Source organism: Rhamphochromis sp. 'chilingali', assembly GCF_963969265.1.
Source record: "Rhamphochromis sp. 'chilingali' genome assembly, chromosome: 13".
NCBI classification, from domain to species: domain Eukaryota; kingdom Metazoa; phylum Chordata; class Actinopteri; order Cichliformes; family Cichlidae; genus Rhamphochromis; species Rhamphochromis sp. 'chilingali'.
Window position 1 is genome coordinate 12,403,333 of NC_137940.1, and position 18,435 is coordinate 12,421,767.

The window sequence follows — 18,435 nt, forward strand, 5'->3', positions numbered from 1 at the left end:
ATATTTCAGATTGCTGCGAGTGCTGTTGTGAATAAAAATAAAAGTAAAGTTGAGCTTAAAACTTCAGCTTAAAATAGAGTGAACGGTGGACTGTTTCAACAGCTTAACACAAACAACACTCAATTTTGCTTAAATGTTCACCACAACTAACTGTGACATGATACGATTCCCCTGGTGTTTCAAGTTGTTAAAAATCAGTCAGTAGTCTTTGAAGAAAAAGAAATCATTCACCATATTCCCAGATCATCCACCTTGACCTTTTCTCCTTGACAGTTCTGCCTGCCTAATTCAAGGTGTCTTTACAACACCTGACAGTCAGATTACAGCTTTGGTTCCTCTTGTTCAGCTGCCCAGTCGATGGAAGAGGTGTCGTTGAGATAACCTAAGACCTAATGCTGCGTTCCACTTGCCTTGTTGCCGGGAGAGACGTCACTGCAACAGAGCCCATTTTCGTAGTAAAGTCACAAACAAGGAAAAAAACAGGATTTATTTTGCTTCCATGCATCACTTACAACACAGTGCAATGCTCGTTTTCTTCTGCCTAAAAGCACCTCTGCAGCACATTCATGCAAAGAGCCAGGCCAAAGCTCTGTGGGTCATTTACTAAGCTATAACCCCTTTAGACTTTATGCCCTTCTGTAAGTATGGGAAGTTGTACGAGAAACCGTTCCTCCGTTTGCACTCTGTTATATTTTGTGATCGCTGGTTCTTGTCTGTTCCTGTCAGCTCTAATTCCTTCTTTTTATTGGTTTTACCTCCTCCGTAACTGGCTGTTGTGTCCTGTTTAGTATTACCTGGGTGTTTTTTCACATCTGTTTCCTGTACCTGCTAAGTATTCACCTGAGTGCAATCAGTCCACTTATCCCAGTACAAACACTCCCATTCTTCCCTTTGTTCCCAGCCAGAACATCTTGTTGGGTTTTATCCAACCAAAGCCAGCACAGCAGCCTTTCCCAGTTTGGTCCTTTTCTCGTGGTGTGTTTCAGGGTTTCATCTTCATCCTGATTGTCTGTAGTGTGCATGACCTTTTGAAGACCTTTTTATGGAGTTTGTCTTTGCCTGCTCCAAACCTGAATTGGTTGCCTCGCTGTCACTCTGTGTTTGACCGCTGTCTGTTTTTCGACTTAAGTATTGGATTTTGGATTTTTGGATTATCCTGCCTCAGTGTGTCCTGCATCTGGCTCCATCCTTCTAAGTTGTTGCTCTGGGTTTTAATGGAAAATAATGACTATTCACAATACATCACATATGTATGAAATGTGTGTTTGTTAAGTGATAATCATTTAAGTACGGTCCTGTTTTCAAACAACAGATAGAACATTTTATTGCAGCCGATTTCGTCTTTTTCTATCTTTGTGTCACATATTTCTCAAACTGGCGATGATACATAAACTGTACTTTATGAAATTGTTGCCAAAGGGAGACCTTTTTTTTTCTATATGCATCTGTGTGTATAGTTTGGTTTCTTTGGTGTTCAAAGACAAAAAGAATTTCTACTGAACTTCTATTCAGAAAACAGAGAAGAAGCCACACACACACACACAGCAGGCTGTGTCTCTGCTTGTTTTCAGCATCGATCGCAGAGATTGACCCGCTGAGCCTCACAACATCCAGTCAGTAACCAGTCAGCCACTGGCCGGCTGTGGCATCGATCCTCCGCTTCGCTGACTGACTGACTGATTAAAAGCCTGACACGACTATTTCCTGCCTGGTTATTAAAGAACTGACTGGTTTCCTATTCAAACAGCTCCGTCATTGCGCTGGCACTGTGTCCTTCCTAATCCAGTCCTCACTTTCTTCTCCTTCTGTTTCTTTCCATTGTTCACTTCCTGTTGTTGTTTTTTCTCTCTCTATCTCTCTCTCATGATTGATGAAGTGTCTTCTAATGTTCACTAATGTTGAGGCCCAGACAGAGAGAGCGCCTCGTACGCAGCATGCTGCAGGTTTGATCTCCTCTGCAGGTCGTCTTTCAGCAAAGAGCCTGGACGCTGAAAGGGTCGAAGGGTCGATAGCTCACCGTGTGGCCGCGCTCGATCGACAGGCTGATAAAAGCAACTGATTGGCTGACAAATCTTTCCATGGATTTATACGGAGAGGAATGTTTGGGTGTTATTCGCGGAGCTCGGAGCTTTATTTAATATTTCCTTTCACTTTTCTGGGACGATGGCGACACAGATCGTGAAATGTAAGGGACGTCTGTTCAAAGAAAAATCACACCACGTTTATTTATATCAAAGTCAACATTCATATAAGGTTCCTCTCTCCCTTCAGTGGGTATAAATTCTCTTCATTTTTCTCATTAAGTGTTTGGGTTAAAAGCAGCCTCAGGCTAGGAAAACACATCAAATGGAGTAATTCACACATTTGTTTTTTTCTTCTGCCATAATGGTGAAATACTAGCGTGCTGTAACATGACTGATGTTTTCGTGGACCGCAAATGATAAACTCTCCGCCTGGTGCGAATAAATGAACGGCATGAGAGGTGGAGGAGTTCTGCTTCCTATTTATTTCTCTTTTTTTTTTAAATTATTTTTCATATCAGTGCAGCGCTTCAGAGCTGCATGTGTTTTTTTTTTCTTTTTTTTCACAGTGAAGTGGTAATTTCTTCAAGCAGAAGCGGATTGTTTCCCACCTTTTGCTCGCTCGTCCTCCCACTCGGAGCTTGCGAGGAGCTCAGCGATGTGTTTTTAAAGCTGTTTCCTTGTGGCTTTAGTTAGCGAGGGCGAACTCACAAAGACCCTGGAAAATCACATAAAGCCCCATCTTTGAAATTCTTCAACCAGAGCATGCTTTTTAACATCCGTGTCAGAAATGCAGAAAGATGCAGCAGAGATCTCGAGACTGCTGTTGAAGAGTGATCTGGCTTTTCTTTTCCTCATTTTGCTCACTTTTGTATTTTGACTGTATTATCAGAATACCCAGCAGGAGACTGTACTTGTGTATATGTCACCATGAAATTAAGAGTAATTTAATCTGTATCGTGCTTCTCTAAGACATAAATGTTACCATATGTAACCCATTGAATGAAACATTATTTTATATAGCAACATTACATACCCTTTATTTACAAATCATCTCACCAATACCCAAAGTGGAAACAAATATGTTTAGTTTAGGGGTTTATGGTTGTGAGCGGGTGAATCATTTTGTGTCTTGTTTTCAACGATTATTCTCCAGTCAGTCAAATAATATCCCTGCTGAGTTAACGTATAAACAGCAGTCGTGTCCTCTTCTGTCCTCTTTTCTCACTGTTGCTTGAGAAAGTAGGTGCAGCATAGTATGTATACTACCAGTCAAAAGTTTGGACACACCTTCTCTTTTAATGGTTTTTCTTTCTTTTTACTATTTACTACATTGTAGATACAAACTGAAGACATCAAATATATGAAGCACGATATATATGGAATTGTGTAGCAGGGAAAAAAAAGGTTAATATGCTTTATATTAAAGATTTCTGAAAGCAGACAAGCTTTGCTTTGTTGACTGTGCTGTTGTTTGACAACTGTTAGAATTCATATTATGGCATGAACCAATCAGCTAAGTAAAGACAAACGACAGTCCATCAATACTTTAAGAACTGAAGGTCAGTAAGTCCAGAAAATTGCTAAAACATTGACTGTGTCCCCAAGCGCAAGTCGCAGAAACCATCAAGCACTATGATGAGGAGCGACCCAGGAAAGGAAGACTAAGAGTCACCTCTGCTGCTGAGGAAAATTCATCCATGTCACCAGCCTCAGAAAAGTTAAAAGCACCTCAGATTATTGCCACACAGGGTTCCAGTAGCAGACACATCTCTACATCAACTGTTCAGAGGAGACTGTGTGAACCAGCCTTTATGGTCAAATAGCTGCTAAGAAACCACGACTAAGGAAAAGCAACAAGCAGAAGAGATTTGTTTGGGTCAAGAAACACAAGGAATGAACATTAGACCAGTGGACATCTGTGCTTTGGTCTGATGAGTCCAAATTTGAGCTCTTTGGTTCTACCCACTGTGTCTTTGTGAGACGCAGAAAACGTGAACGGATGGTCTCCCAACGTGAAGCATGGAGGAGGTGTGATGATGTAGGGGAACTTTGCTGGTGACACTGTTGGGGATTTATTCAAAATTGAAGGCGCATTGAACCAGCATGGTTCAGCATCCTGCAGTGCATGCCATCCCATCTAGTTTGCGTTTAGTTGGACCATCAACAGGACAATAACCCCAAACACACCTCCAGGCTGTGTAAGGGCTATTTGACCATGAAGGAGAGTGATGGAGTGCTGTACCAGATGGCCTGGCCTCCACAGTCACCTGACCTAAACCCAATGAAGATGGTTTGGGATGAGGTGGACCGCAGAGTGAAGGCAAAAGTGCCACCAAGTGCTCAGCATCTCTGGGAACTCCTTCAAGACTGATGGAAAACCATTTTGAGTGATGACCTCATGAAGGTCAGAAAGAGAATGCCAAGAGTGTACAAAGCAGTAATCAAAGCAAAGGGTGGATATGTTGAAGAATCTAAAATATAAAATGTGTTTTAAGTTATTTCACACTTTTTTGTTTACTACATAATTCCATATGTGTCCGCTCATAGTTTTGATGCCTTCAGTGAGAATCTACAATGCAAATAGTCATTAAAATAAAGAAAAAACATTAAATGAGAAGGTGTGTGTGTGTATGTAGTGATCATTAATCATTGATCATGTTATTTTATTTAATTATAAGCCTTAGTTATAACTAATAGCTCAGGTGTTTCAACTACATTTATTGATAAGTACATAAGCATGCTTTGTACATAAGCATGCTTCTCTTCCAATAACCACCCCCCCCCCCCCCCAGCTTTGCTTGACTTTGTATCTCCCTGATCATTCACTCTCCTCTAGCACTGACCCCAATTTTTCCAGATTGAGACCTACTAGGTTAAGGGACAAGGTCTTAAGGTGGTTATTGAAAGCACGTTTATACTCCCCAGAGAGGGCTGAGGCTATTTGATCAGAGCTTCTGGGTTGGGTGGAAACGCCTGAGCAAAAGACATTGAGGGTCATGCAGTATGAGCTCAGGAGCCAAGTGGAACATTTTCCCTATGATCACAGTGCAGATAGTCTTTCTACTTTGTCTCTCTTTCCATTAATTAGTGATAACACGTGATCTGGGACTCAAACAGCCGGCTTGGACTCAGGGGACTGTATCAAAACCACATGCAGACCCACACTGGTCCTTTAAGCTTAAGAGCAAGGGGAGCAAGAGACAGAGAAGAAGACTCTAGGGAGGAGAAGAAGGAAGAAAGGTGTTTTTTTTCCAATTTTATTGTTAGCACTTCTCATATACAGCAACCTGTGATGGGGACCTTCTAATCATGGAAGCAGCCTTTTCTGAACATTAAAAAGGTAGTAGGAGTTGTGTAAATTTAGGCAGACTCTTGACTACATTCATATTATAGAGGGAGATCTGGAAGGACTTGATATTTTTCTAGTTAATGCAGTATTCTGACATTATAGCCAGAGAATATAAAATATTAGTGAAGCAAGCCTGATCATTGTGTAGCTTTATTTAGATTCTTTGGTCTTTTTCATTCTATTTGTTTATCTGCTGTAAACCTTCAAGGCATCATATCATCATATATGTGTTTGAAATAATGTAAATATGACATTATGTAGAATGGTGATGAATCATAAGCACTACCAGAGGTAATTGTCAAAGATAAAAACAAAAAGCTCATTTTGTCACTTTTGTGGAATGTGTTTAAAACACAAAGGAAGTTTCTGTTTTTAATTTATCCTGGACAAGGCACCGGTCCACCATGGAGGTCATAGATCAAGTACTCTGTTGGTTCTACTTGCACTTGCACTAGAGTCAGCTGTTTTCAATTTGTGTGCAGGAGGAAGATAGTGGTGCAGTCTGCAGCGTGGATATTTTTTTGTGTACAAAAGGATGAGCGAGATGGAAAGCAGCAAACTGCATCCAGGACAGAAACGGCTGCATTATGTTGCTAACAGCTCCATGCAAGCATGCTAACGCTAAACTAGCCAAGAACCCAGAATGATGTTAAAGCTGAGTGAATGCCGACCCCAGCCCAGCAGCCAGACCCTGAACTTCAACAGGTAACAAAAGCAGTGATGAGCAGTCAGGCTGCAGCCTCCGCTTCTACCTGTTCAGGTTTCTAGAGTAGAATCCCCACGATGGAGAATGATCATATGTATATCCTCATTATGGAAGGCATTTGTGTTGGTGTGTGGGCCAGAAGCCTATAGGTTTATATTGTTAACTGGTAATTGTGTTTTATGTGTTTTATGAGAAATATGAAAGTAATGAAACATAGTGTATTTAAAGAAAAGCCTTCTGTGTAATATCTGCAAAACATTACTTTTTTTTTTAGTTACAACCCTAACAATGATTACAATAAACATGCACCACTCAGCATGTAATTAATTCACATGAATTTAATGTCTTGCTGCTTAACAACGGTTTTGACTCTCAGTGAGAAGCACAAATCAATGAGGAATCAGAATCAATAAATTTCTATTAATTCCCTAAATCGGAAAATGAGAATGAGAATTATATCTCTTGTAAAGCCCACAGAGGGAGGAGTTTGTGGTACATAGATGGGTCAACAATGTCTCTTTTGTCCTGTCTTCCTCCAACCAGTCGCAGCAGATAGCCGACCCTGCATGAGAGTGGTTCTTCTGGAGGTTTCTTCCTGTTAAAGAGAGTTTTTCTTTCCTACTGTCACCAAGTGCTTGGTGTAAGGAGGCCAGCTGATTGTTGGGGATTTCCCTCTATTACTATAGAAATTTTACCACAATGCCAAACTCCTTGAGGAGACTGCTATTGCAACTGGGTGCTATATAATTGAAACTGAACTGAATTAAAGAAAATGTCACACTTCTCCATAGCAGACAATCCTTTCCTAACTTTAAAAAGGCGATTTGCCCCAACCTAAGCTCTTTATTTCAAATGCCATCCATTTCCATTTTGTACCCACGCCAACACCTGCATACTTTTTTTTTTTTATCTTAGCTGCAAAAACAACAGTTGGACAAACTGTCCTCACTAAAGTGACTGACATCAAATGTTCTGAAAAGCAGTACTTTAAGTTAAGTACTTGAGAGGAACCATGCAGAGGGAAAATAGCACTGTTTTTTTTTTTTCATTGAGTCATTTATTTTATTCACATCAGCTACCTCTTAGCCCACGCTGAAAAAATAAACAAATAAAAGTCACAGCATCCATAAGTGCGGATGTACTTCACACGGTCACAACTTACTGCAGAACCAATCCGAACGGCTTCCTGTGAGGGTTACACTTCACTGAGCAAGCAAAGGCTAAAAGCCAGAGTTGGTATGTAGAAATGGGAGCGTACAAGACATCGGAAATGTGACATGAGAGCTTTCTAATACATCTGTGGTGAACAGTGTACAGGGAGACACAAAACATAAACTTCTAAGTGAATAATTGCTGTCTACATTTTGTCTAATCTGCGCACAGTCTCATTATGTTTGACAGCTGACACACATACAGCCTACATGTTCTTTATATAGGTAGGGATTGAGTCAACAGTTGCTACAGTATCAGTAGAATATACATTTATTACACTGAGTCAGATACTGCCGAGTGGCTCTGCAGGGTATGATTTCCCTGTAATGAAGAACACAGCCAAAAGGAGAGAGAACACAAAGGCAGCAAATGAAGACTAGTTTTTGTGTGTGTGTGTGTGTGTGTGTGTGTGTGTGTGTGTGTGTGTGTGTGTGTGTGTGTGTGTGTGTGTGTGTGTTTGCTTCATCAGACCCATAAATATCTTCTATTTTGCTTTTCATGCCTTAGTTCTCTTTCATCTGCAGGACGCTGACATCAGGTTTTAATGAATGCTGCTTCGTTATCATCGTTAACACTAATGCTTATTATTTGTTGTGCATTAAGGCTCTGTGTACAGCATTAAAGTAGAATGGCAGCAGACGTGAACGGTCATTTTTAATAGGTCAGATGATCCGAGCTGCAGTTTTTATAATGAATCTTTTGTTTTGTTTTGTTTTTTCAGCAACAGTAAAAAATACTTTTGCTATTTTATGTTTTTCTCCAAGATTCTGAATGAGTTTTGTTTCCCTGTCTTTTGAAACAGCAATGAGACAATCTGTAAACTGTTTGCAGACAAGACTCACTCACTCACTCTTGAGTTTGTAATGATGAGGAAGAAATCGGCTTTGAAATGGTAATCATTTGAAATTTAATTTGGAGATATTTCAGAGGAATTAAGAGAGTAAGCCTGTTAATGCTATTTAAATAAAACTCTACAAAAGGAGATGTTTTCGTGGTCTGGATATGTCACGTGTGTGTTAACACAGTGCCACAGTCTCCAGGGCACTGTGTAAAATCACTGCAACGTCAGCAATGCTCACAGAAACTGCAAGACTCTACAGGCCTCAGTTAGCATGTTAAAGGATAAAATACATGACAGCACAATGAGAAAAAGACTGAACCATATGGCTTGTTTGGAAGAGTTGCCAGGAGAAAGCCTCTTCTCTCTAAAAGGACTTCTGGAACGACGTCCTTTGGACAAACAAGACCAAAGTGGAGATGTTTGTAATGTGTTTGGTTTTCACCAAGCATGCTGCTGCACATTTGCCCAAGCTCCTCAAACCATCTAACAGCATGCTGGAGGAGTTCTGATGATTTGAGCTTGTTTTGCATAATGACATCAAAACAACAGTGGTGGACTACTAGTTTGTCTTAGCAGGGCCAGCCCGTTATTACACAGACATTATCCATTGGCTTGTGAAGATCTGATCTGAACCATCAACTATATTAAATGCTAACTTAGTAACTAAACCGGTCTGAGTGAATTACACATGTACCCATACCTGTCAACACAGTCCCCCCAAAAATGCCAATTTCGAGCCTTTAAGCCTGTTTTGTTTTTGTTTTTTCAAATAGTGAATAGTAGCTACTGTATGGATACCAAAACTGTTTTCTGTACAATGGTGTAAACATGTTTATTTCTCTTCTGAAGTTGGCCATGAGGATCGACTTTGGAGGCAGCCTCAAGTGGCCACTTGGGGAACTGCAGTTGTGGCCTCCACTTCAATTTTTTACTTCCAGAGGTTGTTGCTTGGGTCAGATTCCCTAAGAGCCTTAATGTGAACAGAGAATTGTAGTCTCTTAAGTGTTTCTGATATTTACATAAGACTAAAAAGAAAAACCCACTTTTAATAAGTAATGTTGAGTTTTTAGCCTGACAAGTTTTTATTTTATCATAAAGTGTCGGGGATGCCACATGTGATTCATTTTTGGCAGAGTATATTCTTTCCTGGTAAGCCCCAGAGTGCATTATGGTTTCACAGCCAAACCGTATTGCAACATATCAAGATTTCTCACTTCATCAGTCTGGTGACTCCTCCGTGTACCCAGTGTGTTCATTGTACTGGAGCTTAGGTGTGTTTGCCCATTTGGACCACTATCAAATTGTTAGTCTGATACAGAACAAATAACTTGAATTTTCACTGGTGCTGTTTGTTTGTCGAGGTGAACTGAAAGTGGACCAACCACAGAGACACATGAAAGCAGTAAAGTTTCAGAAGGAATTCTGCTTTTCTAAGATGAACTCATGAAGCCACCATGATAGACTCTGCTGGTGGGGGTGAGCACTCAGCTTTAATATTACGTGTTTGGGGTTGACAGCATTGATGTCCTGTTAGCAGCACTGGGTAGGAGTCTCTGGCCCAGCTGCATTTTACCAGTACATTCTTGTCGTTAAGTGCAATAAATACGTCCATCTCTTTACTCCCCAAAAGCTGCTGACAGTGAAACTTTTTTTTTTTTTTGCCTTTTACCATGAAGACCAAAGTTAGCTGCTGTGGTGATGTTGTTATCTAGCCACCTGTCATGCAGATAATTGAAAACTCATGTAAAGATGACATAATTCTTTAATTCATAACTGCAAGATGATTGTTGAATTTAGGACAGCAGTGTGTTTCTGTGTTACTGAAAAATGTGATGTGATTACAATAACATGTTACACCAAACATAGCCCCCAGCCCTGCTCCAATTCTTTTAAATCTATAATGTGTTTATACATGTGTACATGTGTTTAGGTACACATCTGATGTATCTGATGTATAGATGTGAACTAGCATGTAAGACACATATGGAATTAGTGTACTATTGTAAAATGGTCTCTAGTTGTGGTTATTTAACTCTCATACACATGAAACATGGCAACCATGCAGTTTATCTCTATGCCATAAATATTACACTAGCACCGGCCTCATTTCCATCTGTGCTAAAAACCTTCCATTGTTGATCAAGTTTAGGCTCAAAACCATTCATCTTTCATCTTTAACTGGAACCAGCACCCTTTTTACTGTTAAGACTTGGCTTCAAACTTTACTTTGTTATAGTTTTGGCTGTTGATGCACTCTGCATTTTCATTCTCCGTGTGGTAATTTACCAATACTGTGTGTCAATTTTGTCCTCCCTCTCGTAGTTTGTGTTCATTGTGATTCATCATCTCTGTCAGCTCTTTCTCTGCATCTGAATAAAATGTCGTGGCAAATGTTAAAAAGAAGTTTTTCCTCCCCGCCATTACCAAACACTGCTCATAGGGGATCCTATGATTGTCTTTAGCTTCCTGTGGAGGTTTGAGGTGACTGTTACTCTGAACGAATCCCACATAAGTAAAACTAAATTGATTTCATTTATCATCTGCTTGACTCCCTGCTAACTAATAACACGCAGTGCGGTTCATGAATTTATACGTTGCAACCTTTATAACTGTTTTCATTGAATCCTTCATAATACTATTTTCAGCTGCAGCCATTCCTACTGCTTTCAAATGTAAGGCCAGTTGCTTTAAGTGTTTCTAAATTTATTGATGTGCTTCAGTAACCCTGTGAATGCTTTTTAGTTCACAGTGGCTCCCTTTGATATATTTGTAATAAGTCAGTGTGAGCCTAAAATGAATAAAAGGCAATAATAAATCACGTTTTCTTTGAGTGTATCTCTAGTGAAGCTAACTCTAAGTTTAAAATGATCAACTTCACTAAACCTGAAGGAAAGATGAAGATTTGGTGACGGGCTTGAATTACAAGAAATCTGGGCTCTTTTTTTACTGAAGTCTAAGAATAGATTATGCTCACAACATGCAGATGACTGCTCATGACTGATACTAGTTCTTCTGGAAGTTTCTTCCTGTTGAAAAGTGAGTTTTCCTTCCCACTGTCACAAGTTGCTTCCTTATAGGGAGCGTATACTCACACAGACACACAGATATGGCTGTCGTACTGGAGGACCCGAGCTTGAAGGATGAAAGCGGCTGCATGGCGAACTAGGATTTTTTTTTTATAATAATGATATTATACTAAAACAACGACAACTTTCATACACTAGACGTCAAATAGTTTCACAAACATTTTCATGATCATTTTTATTATTTTAAGGCTTTTCTTGTACAATGGGGCATAGAGCTGCAGCTTTCACAGTGTTTCGCTGATGTCCCCATGAGAGACCCTTCTCTTGTAGCTTAGCCAGCACAATCTTTCTACATGTTATCCTCAGTCTGCTTTTCATCCTCTTCCCAGGTGATGTCCATCTGAGGGCAGATTTTAGTACTTTCACTAGTACAAGTTCCAGCTGTCTCGGGCATTTCATCTGTATTTCATGGGAATATACAAACAGTTTTTCTAGTTCAGTTATCTGATTATTTATTTAATTTTATTTTAAATTGTTGGTAAAGCGTCATTTAAAATCAGATTTATATAGACCCAGTGATGACAAATCCAAAGCTGAGACTGGTTTCCAAGCATGGGAAATGGAGATAGAATAAAGTTTAATTTGACTGCAGTTATTACAGATTTGCATGCAAAAACATACAAATTTGTAAAAACCAAAACTATTTGCATGGATCAATAAGTTGCTTTTTTTTCCCTTTAAAACTTGGATGTACTGACCCTTTAACGTGTGCAACTTCAGTACAGTATTAAACTTAAAAGAGGCCATAAAGCTGCTCTCCTCCCTCCCTCCCTCCTTCTCCCCCCTCTGTGAGAGTGAGAATCTCTTTTTGTTTAGCATCGCATCACACAAAACACTACAATACCAGGAGACGTGTTTAATATTCCTTTCTGTACATCAGATATTTTCTTTTGCATGAAATCAGATATTTGCCCCGTTAATATTCTCCAGCTTCCATTATGCACAAAAAACATTTTATACTTTGACCAAGAAAATGATGCCTGGGAGGCGTTTCACTACAGGGGCTGCAGTCGCACAGGGGGCTGACAAAGAGCCACAGTGACCCCTACAGGGCGGAGCAGGGACCGTGTGATAGGGACGTTGATTGCTGAGGTGGGGAAGAAGCAATGAGAAGACACAAAAAGAATGCAAAGAGGGAAGAAGAAAAAGCAAAAGACAAAAAGTGGATACAAGAGCAAATTTAGTAAGAAGAGAAAATCTGGACTGACATAGCAGGACTACACTGTAAAAAAGGGCAGTGAAATTGACATAAAAACCATGTAAAACCCCTACAGAAATGTATAGTAAACCCCAAAACACAACTTTCCTGTTTCGATCACAGTGAATTATTGTAAACCTTTAAACAGAATGTTCCTGTTATATTTACAACATGAATGTGTGATTATAATCAAATTTATTGGTTAAAACTACAAATACTGTGAATAAAAACAGTGAAACACCGTAATACTCATAACCAAACAATCATGTTAATTTGACATGCAAATACTGTAAAAATCACAGTTTTAGTCAGTTTTCCTTAAAAACACATGACGTATATGTAAGTCACTTTACAACTGCATGGATGTACTGGGCCTACTTTTAACATGATTCATGAAATGATGCAAAGTCATGGATTGGACTAATAAAAATGTTTTCACAGAAGATGTCATTGTGAACCTGAGAGGTTGCCTCTCCATTTATAGGCTATATAAAAATATACAATTAAAATTGTTTACATCATGTTTTTTTCTTAAATCATTTGCAGCCTATTGTAGGGTAACCAATAAGAAATTATTATTTAACGACTAAGTAATGCTTCTGTCATAATGCTTGTATTCTTTATGTTTCTTTTAATTGCAATGTGATACTTAGACTAGAATACTTTTTTGGGTTAGGTCAGCAATGTCTCATTATCCGGTTGTTCAGTCTGACGTCACTAGCCGTGTCTGGGTCTAAACTCCGCTGCAGGTCCATATATCAAACGATCACTGTGGCATTACTGAGAGTTGAAAAACTGTCTAAAGTCTTTCATCTTTAATAAAATGATCAGCGTTCTGCTCTACCAGGTGTAACAATTGAGTTTAACATCCAGGCATCCATGAAAACGGAATTTATGACATTTAACGGAGTTAGAAGTTAGCATGAAGTTAGCTCGCTAGCTTCTATCTAAATACAATATAGCATGTCCTGACTGCTGGGTTTTGGAAACAAATTAAAACGTACAGCTCTGTTATCACTTCCAGCATAAATGAAGACAGAAAACTAAACAGCAGTGACGTTTGTAGGGTTACTGAAGTTGGGCTAGCTGGTATATAATGATGTGCTACGTGACCGCTAGCGACACAGCTATGTTAGCATAATATAAACAAGCTAACTTTTTTTCCACTCGATAAAAGTTACCGTGAGTGTTCTCGGTGGTCAGGAACAAATGTAATCGCATGGCAGGATGCTGTAAAAGGACCAAACTTCAGCCAGGAGAACAACTGAGATAATCCATCCACAATACGAGGTTAGTCATTCATATACTGCTGCATGGGCTGGGCTGTAGTTACATCGTAAGGTTTTAAAAACTGAGCTTAAATAAATGATTAGCGGTAATAAAAGCCGAGGGAGGTCAACAGTGATCACTGACTGTTTTAGGAGCTTTTTGAGATCAAATAGAAGAAAATACATAACATTAAACATGTTAACAACACAAAAGCCATATTAAACGCAGACTACTTTAGACCCGGAAGTAGGATTCGTCGCGTCATCACTGAACAACCGGATAAAAGGCTAAACAAACTTACAGTGCCTCCCATAGGATCTCTATGGTGCCTCATCTCCACAGAGCTGTAAGCTACTTCAGGCCACTCACAGTTGCACTGAGCGCGCCTAATTTTGAATGTGCATCTGAAGCTCGTCTCTGATTGGATAATGACGTGAGGGCGGGAGGAGAAGAGCGCCTAGTTCACGACTATAGCTAACGAGCCAGCACGAGAGAGAAGACGGGAGAAGAAAACATCGAACTTTCAGCAACTACGTTGTTAGGACAAATTACAAACATACGATTTCAAGTGTTTTTTGAGGATCTGTGTTTGTTCGTCAGAAAGTCTGCACGGTAAGTTCAATATCTTGGCGACGTTTTTTCGAGATAAAAGCACCAGTTGATATTTAGACCAAGGCTCATAACCTAGCGCTAGCATGGTAGTTCAGCTGAAAAGCACAGGCAAACTTTAGAAATACTAAAAATGATCATCTGCGTCTTTTGTAAAAAGGTATTGGTCACATTAAGAGGCTATGTACTACATTGCAGAGTGCATAAGAATGAGCCTTGTTGTATTTTTAAATGTGTTGGCGCCAATTGCAGCCAAACATTCACCACGTACTCTGCTTTCAAGGGGCATTTTTATCGTGTGCACAATGCACCTGCACTTCAAGCTACTCCTAAAGCTCTTGTTGCAGATTTAAAATGTGCAGTTTCATTATGTGCCCGCCATTTTCAAACAGTGAAAGAGCTAGTGTCTCACTTAAATGATCATATTGCAGGGGGCAGGTCTGTGTCATGTCCAGTAAGTGGTTGTAAGCATATGTTTACAAAAAAGTCATCATTTACTTCTCACATGTGTAGGAAGCATAAAGCTTGTTCCCCAGATGGTATTGATGACATGTACAAGGAATCTCGTCCTCAGCCCCCAAATGACAGTACAGAATATTCAGAAAACACACATGAAACCATGGCATCTGCTAGTTCAGCCAGTGATATGCCAGAGAAGGATAGTCATTCTTATCTCAGAAACATGTGTCTCTTTTACCTTAAACAGCTACTCAGCTACTTTGAAGAGAAGGAGGAGTCCATGCTTCTCTGTGTTGAAGATACATGTCTGGCAGATGAGGTACAACTGGAGCAAGTGCCTCTGACACCCACTATTATCATGTGTGGTAAGTCTGTTTCATAGCTCTCTCTCTCTCTTTTTTTTTTTAAGTGCATTTTTTATAGAATGTCATGTGACTGCCGTGTTTATTGATATAACCTGTTAAATAATTTCTTCACAGGACAGTCCTGCTATTCCTCAAGAAGATACATGCTGAGTGTTGATCGGCACCTCGTCAGCACAAACATATCCTCCTTCATTTCTGCACTGTGCCTCATGTTCGGGAGCTACTACAATTTCAACATCCATTATCCATCTGAGCTGGCTTCCACTTTAGAGTTTCTTCAGAGGTGAACAAATATGGCTTTGTTATTTCTCATAACTGAGACTCTGGGATCTGGAGTCTGGCTTTGATGTGGTTCGAGTCCAGGTCTGGCTCTGAGTCTCGGTCGGCTTTGGAGCCGGTTTCAGTTGTTTTTTCTGTTTTTTGTTGTTGTTTTTTTTTGTTTGTTTGGTTTTTTTAAATACATTAACAGTCTGAATCTGGGTCCAAGCCTGGCCGAGACTCAGGGCTAGACCAAGCGTCAACTGACGTCTGACTACCTATAACCTTTGCTTTGGATTTTAACAATGCTAAAGTGTGACATATCACTGCAGAAGACACTCGTGAAGGGTGCCAATACTTTTGACCATGCATTGTTCACTTCCCCACAGCATTTTGGTTATACTTTGTCTTGAACGTGGTCATGGCCATGACTGTATATATATGTATATACTTAATTTTTACTTACTTTGTATGTGTATTTTAACTGATCAATTATAAAAATGCTTAATAAACTTTTATATGATTGTTATTCTACAGGTGTTTCTTCTCCATAAACCCAGAAAAAGGAACCAAAGTAGAGAACAAAAACTCAAAGCGTCGTCTCAGTGTGAACCCTCGAGTCCTCACCCTGATTCAGGATCTCGCCGACCACGAGTGGCGCTAAGCCTAAATCTTGACTCTCTGTGGACTGTTAGTTTTACTTTGTTAATTTTGTTCCACAATGTGTACTGGAACCTTTTACTGGTCGAATGCATGAAGCCAATTCATGAAGATGTTCTTTCTTTGTAGGAATGTTCTTTATTTACATAAGAAAAGAAAAAAAACAACATGCTGCTACTGCAGTGTTTCTAGACCACATGTGTAGGTTTGTTTCACCACGTGGTTTTGCTGATGTTTTCTGACCAGGGCCATGGTTGTGGTGACAGCAGGGTGCGTGTTGCGTTGCACGGTGATTATGATCATTTTTGGCACAATATGTGTTTTTTGTTTTAAAGTCTTAACAGGTTATTTAACTTTTTCTGGTGGAGGGTCTAACAAATGCTTGTTTCATGAACATGGTTCTTGCTTTGCAGGAATGTTCCACAGCTTTTATAGCCTATATTTTGATTGAATTGTGTAGTTGCTGTGTGCCTTGCATATTGTGTTAGTTGGAAAAATGGATCCATTTGCTGTCATTTTGCTAATGTGGCTGCAAAATAAATTTCCCAAAAGTGATATTTTCCTCTCTTGTGTTTTCTCATGTGTATTTTTGCATGTTTGGGTGTAGGCGTAGCAGTAAGAAATTTGCTGGGTTATGGTTAAAATTTTACATTAAAACATATAATATTCAGCATAGATTTTATGTATAATTTACAGAGCAGCTCCATTTAATATGCACAGTTTCACCGTAGTTCTACCATTTTAAATTAGTTCTTTGTACGATATTTCCCTGTTAATTTTGCAGTTTATGGATCCACAAAAAGCATTTATTACTTGTAAAAGATACAGGAAATAGTGTATTTATATATCACATCTATGTGTGAAATTAACTTCTTTTTCCTGTAGATTTAACAGTTTTAATCTGAGATTCATTCACTGTAAATCAATTTACAAGTTGCATCTGTAAAGCGTTTTTACAGGAAGTCCCTGGTAACCCCAGCTGCCAGGGTTTTCCTGTAAAAACAGCACGTTTTTTTTTTACAGTGTATTTACTTATTTAATCTATCATACACAACACTGTTTACAAACACACCTGTTCAATATTTTAAGGATGAAAAATAGCAAGTAAAGTTGTTCCAAACTGATAATGAATCTATGATAGCCATGTTTCATCACCCCCAGCAGTACTAAGCATGTAGCTTTGCCAGCAGCAGAACGGTGATCCTCACAAGGACGCTTTGGTACTACACACTTTTTATACAAGCGTATTTATTCTTAAGCTCAGGCTTGTTTGGATGTTGCAGCGTTACTCTCTGAAGTCTCGGTTGCTTTGCCTGACTTTAAATGCCAGCCAGCATCATTTCTTTGTTCAGTTTATTTCTGAACATGTAAATTGTATAAACAAAGTCATTTAGGAAAAAAAGAGCAAACTAAATGAAAACTGAATACACAACAATATCGGTTAACATTTGCTGATTTGGTTTACATATCTGAAGAGGAGCGTGAAGGAGTGCACAATTATTTAATCAAGCTCCTTCTCCACAAGTCAATAATTATTATTCCTCCAGCTTCCTTATTGATATAAACCTCATTAACAACACATAATTTAAACACTATGTGAACATTACATTTTACATCAAGACAAATGGCTCCAATTTTGGATTATTAATTAAAAAATCTGAAGAAACATGCAATGTTTGGACATTGCTCCACATGCCACACTCACTCCACACACACAAACACAAAAATCTTTTAATACACAAGATCTTCCCCAACTTGAGGGGCTGTAACTGAGCAGGGAAAGACTACACCGTGACACAGTGTGTGACACGAGAGGTAATCCGAGTAGGTGAAATCAAATGGGCAGAGGGTTTTTTCTCTTCTTATTTATTGCATCAAATAATTTGCGTTTAATATGGAAGCATCCTCCCTGTGGTTTCAAGGGATGTAAGTTTTGTGGAATTTAAATCCATAGCAAAATGAAGCGTTGTATGTTTTGTAAAAACGAGTGGAAGCTCCAACTTTACAATACTCCTCATAACATCTGGGGCACATTTTAATTCCCCAGAAATGGGCATTTGCTCCACTGTTGGTCATTCTTGGATATTTTATTAATTTAAAAATGTTGCTTATATCTCAGTTTACTCTTAAATGATTGCGAGCTTTCACAGACTTCATTTAATAAATACACATATACACAACCCTGAAGTCTTAGCCTCTGTCTGATCTCACCTGCGGCACTTTTTCTTTCCTTTCTTTTATTTGTCATTATTCTGTTATATATTTTTATTTCTGTTCTTGATTAATTCTGTTAGCCAATGGCAGCAAATAACAGTTAGAGCAGCATAATGCTTCTTTAGCTTCTGGAACGATAGATAGATCCTGACTCTGAGACGGCTCTGATTATGCAGGTCAGTTTT

The 18,435-nt window shown here is 39.2% G+C and overlaps 1 protein-coding gene across 1 annotated transcript; it reads left to right on the forward strand.

The window, feature by feature from the left end:
- Positions 1-14,021: 14,021 nt before the first annotated feature.
- On the forward strand, positions 14,022-16,833 carry LOC308408284 (uncharacterized protein). The gene is made up of 4 exons (XM_080900483.1): positions 14,022-14,297; positions 15,001-15,118; positions 15,233-15,401; positions 15,914-16,833. Exons 2-4 carry the CDS (start codon positions 15,034-15,036, stop codon positions 16,038-16,040), a joined length of 381 nt encoding a protein of 126 aa, XP_080756609.1. The 5' UTR covers positions 14,022-14,297; positions 15,001-15,033; the 3' UTR covers positions 16,041-16,833.
- The last annotated feature ends 1,602 nt before the right edge of the window (positions 16,834-18,435 follow it).